Here is a 17,551-nt window from a genome sequence, read left to right as displayed (position 1 = left end):
GCGTGAATCTTTTTACAATGACATTATTTTTCAGAAAAGGAAGCCATTGAGGGTTAAAATGGGTCTTAATGCTTCCAACTCGAGTAGAATTATTAATGTTTAGTACAAGTGTCCATGACAAAGAAAATATATGATGTGGAGACAATAAAGACTATTATTATCATTATTATTGAAGGTGGTAACAGTCCATTTGCTCAGTACAATATTTCGGGGGCATATTTAGAATGTTTGCAGGCTTGAGCATGTTGAATCTAGTTTGCATTAATGAGGATTTAGTTGACACAATGAAATAAAATGGCGATAGTATTCCGTGTGGGGCAGAAAGCCTGTCAGCCAGATTTGGGAGAGCAGCGCAGCTTTGTTGTTGCGAGGAAAGCGGTAAAATGAGACTTCCGTGGTTGTTTTCGTCTCCGATTTAGTCCGCCGGAGCGTCACAGTATGACTCTATGGGGACACAAAAGCGACACAAAAGTAGGACCCGGAAGTATATCTGGAGGGGGCGCTCACGTCACAGCTAAAATACTGAATAGAGTATAGACAGAGTTGTGACATTGAGGGGGCAGAAAACAGCCCGGTCACGTGGTTCATGTACTCGCGCGCATAGCCCATAGACTCCAATGCATTCCGTAAACTTCCGCTGTCACTCTTCGCCAATAGAAGTCTATGTAGAACTTGGACTGAAGCCCCATGAAGTGAACGGAGTCGTCGTAACTGTCTTACTCTATGGCGCTGTCGCAGGCAGGCGACACCATCGTGCAACAGAGAATCAAGTAGGCATTAAGAGTAGGGCTGTGAATCTTTGGGTGTCCCACGATTCCATTCCGATTCTTGGGGCCTCGATTCTCAATCCAAAAACTGAAAAGCATTTATTTTCCCAGATTCAAAACGATTCTCTATTCAAAATGATTCTCGATTCAATACATAGGATTTCATCACAATCTACTCCAGTCTTGAACTGAAGTGACTACAGTTAACTTGAGAATGACTGAAGACATGATGTTTACTGTGATTAGGGTATACATTTCATATCACAAACACCATGTAGTGAAAACTCCTGTAACTGTAACCAGAAGAATATATATATATATATATATATATATATATATCTGCCGGGAGAATCTAGACGCAGCTGCGCGACATGAGACAAATGAATTAGAGCGACAGAGAGAGAGAGATGTGTGTGTGTGTGTGTGTGTGCGTCAATTTAACAAAGGTGCAGACGGTCAGAAATCAGCAGAGAGTGATCGACGTTTGCGCTACTCTATGCCGAATTGAAGTGGACTCGGCCCCAGACTTTTTTTTTCTCCCTGGAAATAAAAACGTCTGGGTTTCTGAGGCTGGTCGGTCGGTCGATCGATCGGTCGGTCAGTTGGTCGGTCGGTCGGTCGGTCGGTCGGTCGGTCGGTCACCTGCTTCGTCTTCCCACAGCCTCTCGATGCAGACGATGTGGGGCTTGTGGTTGGGCTCCTTGGGCTGCACGTACACGCAGTCTCCCACGCGGTACGTCTGGTTCTCGAAGGTGCAGTCCTGGCTGTAGGTGCGCTGCGGCGCCCCCTGCTGCCAGGAGGACGCCTCGCCCGACACGTCCTCTGGTTTGTCTTCCTCCTCGCCCTCTGATGGAGAGAGAGGAGAGTTAGGAGAGACAGGTTAGCAGACAGAGAGAGAGGAGACAGAGAGAGAGGAGAGTTAGGAGAGACAGGTTAGCAGACAGAGAGAGAGGAGACAGAGAGAGAGGAGAGTTAGGAGAGACAGGTTAGCAGACAGAGAGAGAGGAGACAGAGAGAGAGGAGAGTTAGGAGAGACAGGTTAGCAGACAGAGAGAGAGGAGACAGAGAGAGAGGAGAGTTAGGAGAGACAGGTTAGCAGACAGAGAGAGAGGAGACAGAGAGAGAGGAGAGTTAGGAGAGACAGGTTAGCAGACAGAGAGAGAGGAGACAGAGAGAGAGGAGAGTTAGGAGAGACAGGTTAGCAGACAGAGAGAGAGGAGACAGAGAGAGAGGAGAGTTAGGAGAGACAGGTTAGCAGACAGAGAGAGAGGAGACAGAGAGAGAGGAGAGTTAGGAGAGACAGGTTAGCAGACAGAGAGAGAGGAGACAGAGAGAGAGGAGAGTTAGGAGAGACAGGTTAGCAGACAGAGAGAGAGGAGAGTTAGGAGAGACAGGTTAGCAGACAGAGAGAGAGGAGACAGAGAGAGAGGAGAGTTAGGAGAGACAGGTTAGCAGACAGAGAGAGAGGAGACAGAGAGAGAGGAGAGTTAGGAGAGACAGGTTAGCAGACAGAGAGAGAGGAGACAGAGAGAGAGGAGAGTTAGGAGAGACAGGTTAGCAGACAGAGAGAGAGGAGACAGAGAGAGAGGAGAGTTAGGAGAGACAGGTTAGCAGACAGAGAGAGAGGAGACAGAGAGAGAGGAGAGTTAGGAGAGACAGGTTAGCAGACAGAGAGAGAGGAGACAGAGAGAGAGGAGAGTTAGGAGAGACAGGTTAGCAGACAGAGAGAGAGGAGACAGAGAGAGAGGAGAGTTAGGAGAGACAGGCTAGCAGACAGAGAGAGAGGAGACAGAGAGAGAGGAGAGTTAGGAGAGACAGGTTAGCAGACGGAGAGAGAGGAGACAGAGAGAGAGGAGAGTTAGGAGAGACAGGCTAGCAGACGGAGAGAGAGGAGACAGAGAGAGAGGAGAGTTAGGAGAGACAGGTTAGCAGACAGAGAGAGAGGAGACAGAGAGAGAGGAGAGTTAGGAGAGACAGGTTAGCAGACAGAGAGAGAGGAGACAGAGAGAGAGGAGAGTTAGGAGAGACAGGTTAGCAGACAGAGAGAGAGGAGACAGAGAGAGAGGAGAGTTAGGAGAGACAGGTTAGCAGACAGAGAGAGAGGAGACAGAGAGAGAGGAGAGTTAGGAGAGACAGGTTAGCAGACAGAGAGAGAGGAGACAGAGAGAGAGGAGACAGAGAGAGAGGAGAGTTAGGAGAGACAGGTTAGCAGACAGAGAGAGAGGAGACAGAGAGAGAGGAGAGTTAGGAGAGACAGGTTAGCAGACAGAGAGAGAGGAGACAGAGAGAGAGGAGAGTTAGGAGAGACAGGTTAGCAGACAGAGAGAGAGGAGACAGAGAGAGAGGAGAGTTAGGAGAGACAGGTTAGCAGACAGAGAGAGAGGAGACAGAGAGAGAGGAGAGTTAGGAGAGACAGGCTAGCAGACAGAGAGAGAGGAGACAGAGAGAGAGGAGAGTTAGGAGAGACAGGTTAGCAGACAGAGAGAGAGGAGACAGAGAGAGAGGAGACAGAGAGAGAGGAGAGTTAGGAGAGACAGGTTAGCAGACATTAGGAGATTGTGTAATAATTATGACGGGCTTAACCCATTTAGACCCGAGGACGAGTCTAAAGAAATCGTCTTCTAAATCCAAAAAGTTTGTATGTCAGTGGTGCTCAACCTCTCTAGTTAAACCCACCTCTCCTCTCCTCTCTAGTTAAACCCACCTCTCCTCTCCTCTCTAGTTAAACCCACCTCTGCTCTCCCCTCTAGTTAAACCCACCTATCCTCTCCTCTCCTGTTAAACCCACCTCTGGTCTCCTCTCCTCTCTAGTTAAACCCACCTCTCCTCTCTAGTTAAACCCACCTCTGCTCTCCTCTCCTCTCTAGTTAAACCCACCTCTGCTCTCCTCTCCTCTCTAGTTAAACCCACCTCTGCTCTCCTCTCCTCTCTAGTTAAACCCACCTCTCCTCTCCTCTCCCTCTAGTTAAACCCACCTCTCCTCTCCTCTCCTCTCTAGTTAAACTCTCCTCTCCTCCTCTCTAGTTAAACCCACCTCTGCTCTCCTCTCCTCTCTAGTTAAACCCACCTCTGCTCTCCTCTCCTCTCCTGTTAAACCCACCTCTGCTCTCCTCTCCTCTAGTTAAACCCACCTCTGCTCTCCTCTCCTCTCCTGTTAAACCCACCTCTGCTCTCCTCTCCTCTCTAGTTAAACCCACCTCTGCTCTCCTCTCCTCTCTAGTTAAACCCACCTCTCCTATCCTCTCCTGTTAAACCCACCTCTGCTCTCCTCTCCTCTCTAGTTAAACCCACCTCTGCTCTCCTCTCCTCTCTAGTTAAACCCACCTCTCCTCTCCTCTCTAGTTAAACCCACCTCTGCTCTCTAGTTAAACCCACCTCTCCTCTCCTCTCTAGTTAAACCCACCTCTCCTCACCTCTCTAGTTAAACCTACCTCTCCTCTCCTCTCTAGTTAAACCCACCTCTGCTCTCCTCTCTAGTTAAACCCACCTCTCCTCTCCTCTCTAGTTAAACCCACCTCTCCTCTCTAGTTAAACCCACCTCTCCTCTCCTCTCTAGTTAAACCCACCTCTCCTCTCCTCTCTAGTTAAACCCACCTCTCCTCTCCTCTCTAGTTAAACCCACCTCTCCTCTCCTCTCTAGTTAAACCCACCTCTCCTCTCCTCTCTAGTTAAACCCACCTCTCCTCTCCTCTCTAGTTAAACCCACCTCTGCTCTCCTCTCCTCTCTAGTTAAACCCACCTCTGCTCTCCTCTCCTCTCTAGTTAAACCCACCTCTGCTCTCCTCTCCTCCCTCTAGTTAAACCCACCTCTCCTCTCCTCTCTAGTTAAACCCACCTCTGCTCTCCTCTCCTCCCTCTAGTTAAACCCACCTCTCCTCTCCTCTCTAGTTAAACCCACCTCTCCTCTCCTCTCTAGTTAAACCCACCTCTCCTCTCTAGTTAAACCCACCTCTCCTCTCCTCTCTAGTTAAACCCACCTCTCCTCTCCTCTCTAGTTAAACCCACCTCTCCTCTCTAGTTAAACCCACCTCTCCTCTCCTCTCTAGTTAAACCCACCTCTCCTCTCCTCTCTAGTTAAACCCACCTCTCCTCTCCTCTCTAGTTAAACCCACCTCTCCTCTCCTCTCTAGTTAAACCCACCTCTCCTCTCTTCTCTAGTTAAACCTACCTCTCCTCTCCTCCCTCTAGTTAAACCCACCTCTCCTCTCCTCTCCCCTCTAGTTAAACCCACCTCTCCTCTCCTCCCTCTAGTTAAACCCACCTCTCCTCTCCTCTCCCCTCTAGTTAAACCCACCTCTCCTCTCCTCTCTCCCCTCTAGTTAAACCCACCTCTCCTCTCCTCTCCTCCCTCTAGTTAAACCCACCTCTCCTCTCCTCCCTCTAGTTAAACCCACCTCTCCTCCTCCCTCTAGTTAAACCCACCTCTCCTCCTCCCTCTAGTTAAACCCACCTCTGCTCTCCTCTCCTCCCTCTAGTTAAACCCACCTCACCTCTCCTCTCCTCCCTCTAGTTAAACCCACCTCTGCTCTCCTCCTCCTCCCTCTTGACCCGGTCCTCGTCCACCTCTCGGGGCAGCTTGTCTCTCCTCTCCTGCTCCGTGTCACTGTGCAGCGTCTTGGAGTTGTAGTTGAGGGCCGAAGACAGCAGGATCTCTCCGTTCTTGCACAGCTCGTCACGGATCTTTATGAAGAACTGCTGCAGCTCCACAGAGTCCTCGAAGATCTCAGAGTCCGTCCTGTGGAGATACAGTAGTTGTAAAGATGTTTTACTTGTTCTGTTTTGTATGGAGTTAACGTCCCTGTAATAGACCCCCAGGTTAGAATATTTAATTATGCCTTTCCTGTGTTTTTTTGGTCTCTTCCTGAAAGCCTTTGAGTCAAAAGGCCCAATCGAAATACACCACATTAGTGACATCATAACCCTAACCCCTCCCCGCCCCATCATACAACAAAAATCTTCCTTCTAGTATAATTAATCATCGTACCTGATGATCATGTTTTAAAGAATTAGCAAGACAAGAGCGCGACACCTTGTGAGCTTGTAGATCGCCTTGTGAGCTTGTAGATCGGCTATTTTCAGAGCGCAAAAACTGAGCGCAACCAAAGATAAAATGACTTGTCTTTTAGTTCTACTGGATCTCTTCTCCACTAGTCCCTAATTCTACTGGATCTCTTCTCTACTAGTCCCTCCCTGACATTTAGTTCTACTGGATCTCTTCTCTACTAGTCCCTCCCTGACATTCTACTGGATCTCTTCTCCACTAGTCCCTCCCTGACATTCTACTGGATCTCTTCTCCACTAGTCCCTCCCTGACATGTAGTTCTACTGGATCTCCTCTCCACTAGTCCCTCCCTGACATGTAGTTCTACTGGATCTCCTCTCCACTAGTCCCTCCCTGACATGTAGTTCTACTGGATCTCCTCTCCACTAGTCCCTCCCTGACATGTAGTTCTACTGGATCTCCTCTCCACTAGTCCCTCCCTGACATGTAGTTCTACTGGATCTCCTCTCCACTAGTCCCTCCCTGACATGTAGTTCTACTGGATCTCTTCTCCACTAGTCCCTCCCTGACATGTAGTTCTACTGGATCTCTTCTCCACTAGTCCCTCCCTGACATTTAGTTCTACTGGATCTCTTCTCCACTAGTCCCTCCCTGACATTTAGTTCTACTGGATCTCCTCTCCACTAGTCCCTCCCTGACATTTAGTTCTACTGGATCTCTTCTCCACTAGTCCCTCCCTGACATGTAGTTCTACTGGATCTCTTCTCCACTAGTCCCTCCCTGACATTAAGTTCTACTGGATCTCTTCTCCACTAGTCCCTCCCTGACATTTAGTTCTACTGGATCTCTTCTCCACTAGTCCCTCCCTGACATCTAGTTCTACTGGATCTCTTCTCCACTAGTCCCTCCCTGACATTTAGTTCTACTGGATCTCCTCTCCACTAGTCCCTCCCTGACATTTAGTTCTACTGGATCTCTTCTCTACTAGTCCCTCCCTGACATTTAGTTCTACTGGATCTCTTCTCCACTAGTCCCTCCCTGACATTTAGTTCTACTGGATCTCTTCTCCACTAGTCCCTCCCTGACATTTAGTTCTACTGGATCTCCTCTCCACTAGTCCCTCCCTGACATTTAGTTCTACTGGATCTCTTCTCCACTAGTCCCTCCCTGACATTTAGTTCTACTGGATCTCTTCTCCACTAGTCCCTCCCTGACATTTAGTTCTACTGGATCTCTTCTCCACTAGTCCCTCCCTGACATTTAGTTCTACTGGATCTCTTCTCCACTAGTCCCTCCCTGACATTTAGTTCTACTGGATCTCTTCTCTACTAGTCCCTCCCTGACATTTAGTTCTACTGGATCTCTTCTCCACTAGTCCCTCCCTGACATTTAGTTCTACTGGATCTCTTCTCCACTAGTCCCTCCCTGACATTTAGTTCTACTGGATCTCTTCTCCACTAGTCCCTCCCTGACATTTAGTTCTACTGGATCTCTTCTCCACTAGTCCCTCCCTGACATTTAGTTCTACTGGATCTCTTCTCTACTAGTCCCTCCCTGACATTTAGTTCTACTGGATCTCTTCTCCACTAGTCCCTCCCTGACATTCTACTGGATCTCTTCTCCACTAGTCCCTCCCTGACATTCTACTGGATCTCTTCTCCACTAGTCCCTCCCTGACATTCTACTGGATCTCTTCTCCACTAGTCCCTCCCTGACATGTAGTTCTACTGGATCTCCTCTCCACTAGTCCCTCCCTGACATGTAGTTCTACTGGATCTCCTCTCCACTAGTCCCTCCCTGACATGTAGTTCTACTGGATCTCCTCTCCACTAGTCCCTCCCTGACATGTAGTTCTACTGGATCTCCTCTCCACTAGTCCCTCCCTGACATGTAGTTCTACTGGATCTCCTCTCCACTAGTCCCTCCCTGACATGTAGTTCTACTGGATCTCTTCTCCACTAGTCCCTCCCTGACATGTAGTTCTACTGGATCTCTTCTCCACTAGTCCCTCCCTGACATTTAGTTCTACTGGATCTCTTCTCCACTAGTCCCTCCCTGACATTTAGTTCTACTGGATCTCTTCTCCACTAGTCCCTCCCTGACATTTAGTTCTACTGGATCTCCTCTCCACTAGTCCCTCCCTGACATTTAGTTCTACTGGATCTCTTCTCCACTAGTCCCTCCCTGACATGTAGTTCTACTGGATCTCTTCTCCACTAGTCCCTCCCTGACATTAAGTTCTACTGGATCTCTTCTCCACTAGTCCCTCCCTGACATTTAGTTCTACTGGATCTCTTCTCCACTAGTCCCTCCCTGACATCTAGTTCTACTGGATCTCTTCTCCACTAGTCCCTCCCTGACATTTAGTTCTACTGGATCTCCTCTCCACTAGTCCCTCCCTGACATTTAGTTCTACTGGATCTCTTCTCTACTAGTCCCTCCCTGACATTTAGTTCTACTGGATCTCTTCTCCACTAGTCCCTCCCTGACATTTAGTTCTACTGGATCTCTTCTCCACTAGTCCCTCCCTGACATTTAGTTCTACTGGATCTCCTCTCCACTAGTCCCTCCCTGACATTTAGTTCTACTGGATCTCTTCTCCACTAGTCCCTCCCTGACATTTAGTTCTACTGGATCTCTTCTCCACTAGTCCCTCCCTGACATTTAGTTCTACTGGATCTCTTCTCCACTAGTCCCTCCCTGACATTTAGTTCTACTGGATCTCTTCTCCACTAGTCCCTCCCTGACATTTAGTTCTACTGGATCTCTTCTCTACTAGTCCCTCCCTGACATTTAGTTCTACTGGATCTCTTCTCCACTAGTCCCTCCCTGACATTTAGTTCTACTGGATCTCTTCTCCACTAGTCCCTCCCTGACATTTAGTTCTACTGGATCTCTTCTCCACTAGTCCCTCCCTGACATTTAGTTCTACTGGATCTCTTCTCCACTAGTCCCTCCCTGACATTTAGTTCTACTGGATCTCTTCTCTACTAGTCCCTCCCTGACATTTAGTTCTACTGGATCTCTTCTCCACTAGTCCCTCCCTGACATTTAGTTCTACTGGATCTCTTCTCTACTAGTCCCTCCCTGACATTTAGTTCTACTGGATCTCTTCTCCACTAGTCCCTCCCTGACATTTAGTTCTACTGGATCTCTTCTCCACTAGTCCCTCCCTGACATTTAGTTCTACTGGATCTCTTCTCTACTAGTCCCTCCCTGACATTTAGTTCTACTGGATCTCTTCTCCACTAGTCCCTCCCTGACATTTAGTTCTACTGGATCTCTTCTCCACTAGTCCCTCCCTGACATTTAGTTCTACTGGATCTCTTCTCTACTAGTCCCTCCCTGACATTTAGTTCTACTGGATCTCTTCTCCACTAGTCCCTCCCTGACATTTAGTTCTACTGGATCTCCTCTCCACTAGTCCCTCCCTGACATTTAGTTCTACTGGATCTCTTCTCTACTAGTCCCTCCCTGACATTTAGTTCTACTGGATCTCCTCTCCACTAGTCCCTCCCTGACATTTAGTTCTACTGGATCTCTTCTCCACTAGTCCCTCCCTGACATTTAGTTCTACTGGATCTCTTCTCCACTAGTCCCTCCCTGACATTTAGTTCTACTGGATCTCTTCTCCACTAGTCCCTCCCTGACATTTAGTTCTACTGGATCTCTTCTCCACTAGTCCCTCCCTGACATTTAGTTCTACTGGATCTCTTCTCCACTAGTCCCTCCCTAACATTTAGTTCTACTGGATCTCTTCTCCACTAGTCCCTCCCTGACATTTAGTTCTACTGGATCTCTTCTCCACTAGTCCCTCCCTGACATTTAGTTCTACTGGATCTCTTCTCTACTAGTCCCTCCCTGACATTTAGTTCTACTGGATCTCTTCTCTACTAGTCCCTCCCTGACATTTAGTTCTACTGGATCTCTTCTCTACTAGTCCCTCCCTGACATTTAGTTCTACTGGATCTCTTCTCCACTAGTCCCTCCCTGACATTTAGTTCTACTGGATCTCTTCTCCACTAGTCCCTCCCTAACATTTAGTTCTACTGGATCTCTTCTCCACTAGTCCCTCCCTGACATTTAGTTCTACTGGATCTCTTCTCCACTAGTCCCTCCCTGACATTCTACTGGATCTCTTCTCCACTAGTCCCTCCCTGACATTCTACTGGATCTCTTCTCCACTAGTCCCTCCCTGACATGTAGTTCTACTGGATCTCCTCTCCACTAGTCCCTCCCTGACATGTAGTTCTACTGGATCTCCTCTCCACTAGTCCCTCCCTGACATGTAGTTCTACTGGATCTCCTCTCCACTAGTCCCTCCCTGACATGTAGTTCTACTGGATCTCCTCTCCACTAGTCCCTCCCTGACATGTAGTTCTACTGGATCTCCTCTCCACTAGTCCCTCCCTGACATGTAGTTCTACTGGATCTCTTCTCCACTAGTCCCTCCCTGACATGTAGTTCTACTGGATCTCTTCTCCACTAGTCCCTCCCTGACATTTAGTTCTACTGGATCTCTTCTCCACTAGTCCCTCCCTGACATTTAGTTCTACTGGATCTCTTCTCCACTAGTCCCTCCCTGACATTTAGTTCTACTGGATCTCCTCTCCACTAGTCCCTCCCTGACATTTAGTTCTACTGGATCTCTTCTCCACTAGTCCCTCCCTGACATGTAGTTCTACTGGATCTCTTCTCCACTAGTCCCTCCCTGACATTAAGTTCTACTGGATCTCTTTCTCCACTAGTCCCTCCCTGACATTTAGTTCTACTGGATCTCTTCTCCACTAGTCCCTCCCTGACATCTAGTTCTACTGGATCTCTTCTCCACTAGTCCCTCCCTGACATTTAGTTCTACTGGATCTCCTCTCCACTAGTCCCTCCCTGACATTTAGTTCTACTGGATCTCTTCTCTACTAGTCCCTCCCTGACATTTAGTTCTACTGGATCTCTTCTCCACTAGTCCCTCCCTGACATTTAGTTCTACTGGATCTCTTCTCCACTAGTCCCCTCCCTGACATTTAGTTCTACTGGATCTCCTCTCCACTAGTCCCTCCCTGACATTTAGTTCTACTGGATCTCTTCTCCACTAGTCCCCTCCCTGACATTAGTTCTACTGGATCTCTTCTCCACTAGTCCCCTCCCTGACATTTAGTTCTACTGGATCTCTTCTCCACTAGTCCCTCCCTGACATTTAGTTCTACTGGATCTCTTCTCCACTAGTCCCTCCCTGACATTTAGTTCTACTGGATCTCTTCTCCACTAGTCCCTCCCTGACATTTAGTTCTACTGGATCTCTTCTCTACTAGTCCCTCCCTGGACATTTAGTTCTACTGGATCTCTTCTCCACTAGTCCCTCCCTGACATTTAGTTCTACTGGATCTCTTCTCCACTAGTCCCTCCCTGACATTTAGTTCTACTGGATCTCTTCTCCACTAGTCCCTCCCTGACATTTAGTTCTACTGGATCTCTTCTCCACTAGTCCCTCCCTGACATTTAGTTCTACTGGATCTCTTCTCTACTAGTCCCTCCCTGACATTTAGTTCTACTGGATCTCTTCTCCACTAGTCCCCTCCCCTGACATTTAGTTCTACTGGATCTCTTCTCTACTAGTCCCTCCCTGACATTTAGTTTCTACTGGATCTCTTCTCCACTAGTCCCTCCCTGACATTTAGTTCTACTGGATCTCTTCTCCACTAGTCCCTCCCTGACATTTAGTTCTACTGGATCTCTTCTCTACTAGTCCCTCCCTGACATTTAGTTCTACTGGATCTCTTCTCCACTAGTCCCCTCCCTGACATTTAGTTCTACTGGATCTCTTCTCCACTAGTCCCTCCCTGACATTTAGTTCTACTGGATCTCTTCTCTACTAGTCCCTCCCTGACATTTAGTTCTACTGGATCTCTTCTCCACTAGTCCCTCCCTGACATTTAGTTCTACTGGATCTCCTCTCCACTAGTCCCTCCCTGACATTTAGTTCTACTGGATCTCTTCTCTACTAGTCCCTCCCTGACATTTAGTTCTACTGGATCTCCTCTCCACTAGTCCCCTCCCTGACATTTAGTTCTACTGGATCTCTTCTCCACTAGTCCCTCCCTGACATTTAGTTCTACTGGATCTCTTCTCCACTAGTCCCTCCCTGACATTTAGTTCTACTGGATCTCTTCTCCACTAGTCCCTCCCCTGACATTTAGTTCTACTGGATCTCTTCTCCACTAGTCCCTCCCTGACATTTAGTTCTACTGGATCTCTTCTCCACTAGTCCCCTCCCTAACATTTAGTTCTACTGGATCTCTTCTCCACTAGTCCCTCCCTGACATTTAGTTCTACTGGATCTCTTCTCCACCTAGTCCCTCCCTGACATTTAGTTCTACTGGATCTCTTCTCTACTAGTCCCTCCCTGACATTAGTTCTACTGGATCTCTTCTCTACTAGTCCCTCCCTGACATTTAGTTCTACTGGATCTCTTCTCTACTAGTCCCTCCCTGACATTTAGTTCTACTGGATCTCTTCTCCACTAGTCCCTCCCTGACATTTAGTTCTACTGGATCTCTTCTCCACTAGTCCCTCCCTGACATTTAGTTCTACTGGATCTCTTCTCCACTAGTCCCTCCCTGACATTTAGTTCTACTGGATCTCTTCTCCACTAGTCCCTCCCTGACATTTAGTTCTACTGGATCTCTTCTCCACTAGTCCCTCCCTAACATTTAGTTCTACTGGATCTCTTCTCCACTAGTCCCTCCCTGACATTTAGTTCTACTGGATCTCTTCTCCACTAGTCCCTCCCTGACATTTAGTTCTACTGGATCTCTTCTCCACTAGTCCCTCCCTGACATTTAGTTCTACTGGATCTCTTCTCCACTAGTCCCTCCCTGACATTTAGTTCTACTGGATCTCTTCTCCACTAGTCCCTCCCTGACATTTAGTTATACTGGATCTCTTCTCCACTAGTCCCTCCCTGACATTTAGTTCTACTGGATCTCTTCTCCACTAGTCCCTCCCTGACATTTAGTTCTACTGGATCTCTTCTCCACTAGTCCCTCCCTAACATTTAGTTCTACTGGATCTCTTCTCCACTAGTCCCTCCTAACATTTAGTTCTACTGGATCTCTTCTCCACTAGTCCATCCCTGACATTTAGTTCTACTGGATCTCCTCTCCACTAGTCCATCCCTGACATTTAGTTCTACTGGATCTCTTCTCCACTAGTCCCTCCCTGACATTTAGTTTCTACTGGATCTCTTCTCCACTAGTCCCTCCCTGACATTTAGTTCTACTGGATCTCTTCTCCCACTAGTCCCTCCCTAACATTTAGTTCTACTGGATCTCTTCTCCACTAGTCCCTCCCTGACATTTAGTTCTACTGGATCTCCTTCTCCACTAGTCCCTCCCTGACATTTAGTTCTACTGGATCTCTTCTCCACTAGTCCCTCCCTAACATTTAGTTCTACTGGATCTCCTCTCCACTAGTCCCTCCCCTGACATTTAGTTCTACTGGATCTCTTCTCTACTAGTCCCTCCCTGACATTTAGTTCTACTGGATCTCTTCTCCACTAGTCCCTCCCTGACATTTAGTTCTACTGGATCTCTTCTCCACTAGTCCCTCCCTGACATTTAGTTCTACTGGATCTCCTCTCCACTAGTCCCTCCCCTGACATTTAGTTCTACTGGATCTCTTCTCCACTAGTCCCTCCCTGACATTTAGTTCTACTGGATCTCTTCTCCACTAGTCCCTCCCTGACATTTAGTTCTACTGGATCTCTTCTCCACTAGTCCCTCCCTGACATTTAGTTCTACTGGATCTCTTCTCCACTAGTCCCCTCCCTGACATTTAGTTCTACTGGATCTCTTCTCCACTAGTCCCTCCCTGACATTTAGTTCTACTGGATCTCTTCTCAACTAGTCCCTCCCTGACATTTAGTTCTACTGGATCTCTTCTCACTAGTCCCTCCCTGACATTTAGTTCTACTGGATCTCTTCTCCACTAGTCCCTCCCTGACATTTAGTTCTACTGGATCTCTTCTCCACTAGTCCCTCCCTGACATTTAGTTCTACTGGATCTCTTCTCCACTAGTCCCTCCCTGACATTTAGTTCTACTGGATCTCTTCTCTACTAGTCCCTCCCTGACATTTAGTTCTACTGGATCTCTTCTCCACTAGTCCCTCCCTGACATTTAGTTCTACTGGATCTCTTCTCTACTAGTCCCTCCCCTGACATTTAGTTCTACTGGATCTCTTCTCCACTAGTCCCTCCCTGACATTTAGTTCTACTGGATCTCTTCTCCACTAGTCCCTCCCTGACATTTAGTTCTACTGGATCTCTTCTCTACTAGTCCCTCCCTGACATTTAGTTCTACTGGATCTCTTCTCCACTAGTCCCTCCCTGACATTTAGTTCTACTGGATCTCTTCTCCACTAGTCCCTCCCTGACATTTAGTTCTACTGGATCTCTTCTCTACTAGTCCCTCCTGACATTTAGTTCTACTGGATCTCTTCTCCACTAGTCCCTCCCTGACATTTAGTTCTACTGGATCTCCTCTCCACTAGTCCCTCCCTGACATTTAGTTCTACTGGATCTCTTCTCTACTAGTCCCTCCCTGACATTTAGTTCTACTGGATCTCTCTCTCCACTAGTCCCTCCCTGACATTTAGTTCTACTGGATCTCTTCTCCACTAGTCCCTCCCTGACATTTAGTTCTACTGGATCTCTTCTCCACTAGTCCCTCCCTGACATTTAGTTCTACTGGATCTCTTCTCCACTAGTCCCTCCCTGACATTTAGTTCTACTGGATCTCTTCTCCACTAGTCCCTCCCTGACATTTAGTTCTACTGGATCTCTTCTCCACTAGTCCCTCCCTAACATTTAGTTCTACTGGATCTCTTCTCCACTAGTCCCTCCCTGACATTTAGTTCTACTGGATCTCTTCTCCACTAGTCCCTCCCTGACATTTAGTTCTACTGGATCTCTTCTCTACTAGTCCCTCCCTGACATTTAGTTCTACTGGATCTCTTCTCTACTAGTCCCTCCCTGACATTTAGTTCTACTGGATCTCTTCTCTACTAGTCCCTCCCTGACATTTAGTTCTACTGGATCTCTTCTCCACTAGTCCCTCCCTGACATTTAGTTCTACTGGATCTCTTCTCCACTAGTCCCTCCCTGACATTTAGTTCTACTGGATCTCTTCTCCACTAGTCCCTCCCTGACATTTAGTTCTACTGGATCTCTTCTCCACTAGTCCCTCCCTGACATTTAGTTCTACTGGATCTCTTCTCCACTAGTCCCTCCCTAACATTTAGTTCTACTGGATCTCTTCTCCACTAGTCCCTCCCTGACATTTAGTTCTACTGGATCTCTTCTCCACTAGTCCCTCCCTGACATTTAGTTCTACTGGATCTCTTCTCCACTAGTCCCTCCCTGACATTTAGTTCTACTGGATCTCTTCTCCACTAGTCCCTCCCTGACATTTAGTTCTACTGGATCTCTTCTCCACTAGTCCCTCCCTGACATTTAGTTATACTGGATCTCTTCTCCACTAGTCCCTCCCTGACATTTAGTTCTACTGGATCTCTTCTCCACTAGTCCCTCCCTGACATTTAGTTCTACTGGATCTCTTCTCCACTAGTCCCTCCCTAACATTTAGTTCTACTGGATCTCTTCTCCACTAGTCCCTCCCTAACATTTAGTTCTACTGGATCTCTTCTCCACTAGTCCATCCCTGACATTTAGTTCTACTGGATCTCCTCTCCACTAGTCCATCCCTGACATTTAGTTCTACTGGATCTCTTCTCCACTAGTCCCTCCCTGACATTTAGTTCTACTGGATCTCTTCTCCACTAGTCCCTCCCTGACATTTAGTTCTACTGGATCTCTTCTCCCACTAGTCCCTCCCTAACATTTAGTTCTACTGGATCTCTTCTCCACTAGTCCCTCCCTGACATTTAGTTCTACTGGATCTCCTCTCCACTAGTCCCTCCCTGACATTTAGTTCTACTGGATCTCTTCTCCACTAGTCCCTCCCTAACATTTAGTTCTACTGGATCTCCTCTCCACTAGTCCCTCCCTGACATTTAGTTCTACTGGATCTCTTCTCCCACTAGTCCCTCCCTAACATTTAGTTCTACTGGATCTCTTCTCCACTAGTCCCTCCCTGACATTTAGTTCTACTGGATCTCCTCTCCACTAGTCCCTCCCTGACATTTAGTTCTACTGGATCTCCTCTCCACTAGTCCCTCCCTGACATTTAGTTCTACTGGATCTCTTCTCCACTAGTCCCTCCCTAACATTTAGTTCTACTGGATCTCGTCTCCACTAGTCCCTCCCTAACATTTAGTTCTACTGGATCTCTTCTCCACTAGTCCCTCCCTGACATTTAGTTCTACTGGATCTCCTCTCCACTAGTCCCTCCCTAACATTTAGTTCTACTGGATCTCTTCTCCACTAGTCCCTCCCTGACATTTAGTTCTACTGGATCTCTTCTCCACTAGTCCCTCCCTGACAATTAGTTCTACTGGATCTCTTCTCCACTAGTCCCTCCCTGACAATTAGTTCTACTGGATCTCTTCTCCACTAGTCCCTCCCTGACATTTAGTTCTACTGGATCTCTTCTCTACTAGTCCCTCCCTGACATTTAGTTCTACTGGATCTCTTCTCCACTAGTCCCTCCCTGACATTTAGTTCTACTGGATCTCTTCTCCACTAGTCCCTCCCTGACAATTAGTTCTACTGGATCTCTTCTCCACTAGTCCCTCCCTGACAATTAGTTCTACTGGATCTCTTCTCCACTAGTCCCTCCCTGACATTTAGTTCTACTGGATCTCTTCTCCACTAGTCCCTCCCTGACATTTAGTTCTACTGGATCTGTTCTCCACTAGTCCCTCCCTAACATTTAGTTCTACTGGATCTCTTCTCCACTAGTCCCTCCCTAACATTTAGTTCTACTGGATCTCTTCTCCACTAGTCCATCCCTGCCATTTAGTTCTACTGGATCTCTTCTCCACTAGTCCCTCCCTGACATTTAGTTCTACTGGATCTCTTCTCCACTAGTCCCTCCCTGACATTTAGTTCTACTGGATCTCTTCTCCACTAGTCCCTCCCTGACATTTAGTTCTACTGGATCTCTTCTCCACTAGTCCCTCCCTAACATTTAGTTCTACTGGATCTCTTCTCCACTAGTCCCTCCCTGACATTTAGTTCTACTGGATCTCTTCTCCACTAGTCCCTCCCTGACATTTAGTTCTACTGGATCTCCTCTCCACTAGTCCAATATGTTGAGTCTTATTTTTTGTCGTCATAGCTTAGTTTTAACATAGTTTTATGTAGTTATGTATGTAGTAGTCGTCAACACACGTTTTATTTAGATGAAACAATCAACCGCGCCGTGAGTCCGTTACCTGTTGAGGCGGCGGGCCTTCTCCAGCACCTCGAACATGTGCTCCTGGAAGACGTCGAGGCGTCGGTATCGCCCGCGCTCCACGTTGGACCGCACGATGTCCAGGTTGAGCTCGGGCTTGTCGGCCCCGCCCGCCGGGTCGGCCGCGGCCGGGATCTCCGCCAGAGAGTCGCTGTAGCAGCGGCCCTCTTCGTCCTGGTGACCCATCACCGACACAAACAGGTTCCTGTTGACCCACAGGGCACACTTAGAACATAGACAGGGACAGGTTCCTGACCACAGCGCACAGCCAGGGTGGCACAGTTACCACATACACACAGCGCACAGCCAGGGTGGCACAGTTATCACATACACACAGGGCACAGCCAGGGTGGCACAGTTACCACATACACA

General features: G+C 47.8%; 1 protein-coding gene across 1 annotated transcript in view; it reads right to left on the bottom strand.

Moving 5' to 3' along the window:
• LOC306913801 (protein polybromo-1-like) overlaps window positions 1–17,551 on the bottom strand; it is an 89,718-nt gene that overhangs the window by 8,022 nt on the left and 64,145 nt on the right. Inside the window, exons 18-20 of the mRNA XM_079490614.1 lie at window positions 17,160–17,384; window positions 5,288–5,502; window positions 1,410–1,613 (exon numbers count right to left, since the gene is read on the bottom strand). Coding sequence (XP_079346740.1) covers window positions 1,410–1,613; window positions 5,288–5,502; window positions 17,160–17,384 — 644 coding nt within the window. The remainder of the gene's footprint in view (window positions 1–1,409; window positions 1,614–5,287; window positions 5,503–17,159; window positions 17,385–17,551) is intronic.

The sequence above is a fragment of the Electrona antarctica genome, assembly GCF_951216825.1.
Source record: "Electrona antarctica genome assembly, chromosome: 21".
Taxonomy (NCBI): domain Eukaryota; kingdom Metazoa; phylum Chordata; class Actinopteri; order Myctophiformes; family Myctophidae; genus Electrona; species Electrona antarctica.
Note: the sequence above shows the minus strand (reverse complement) of the source record. Positions and strands in the feature narration are given on the sequence as shown.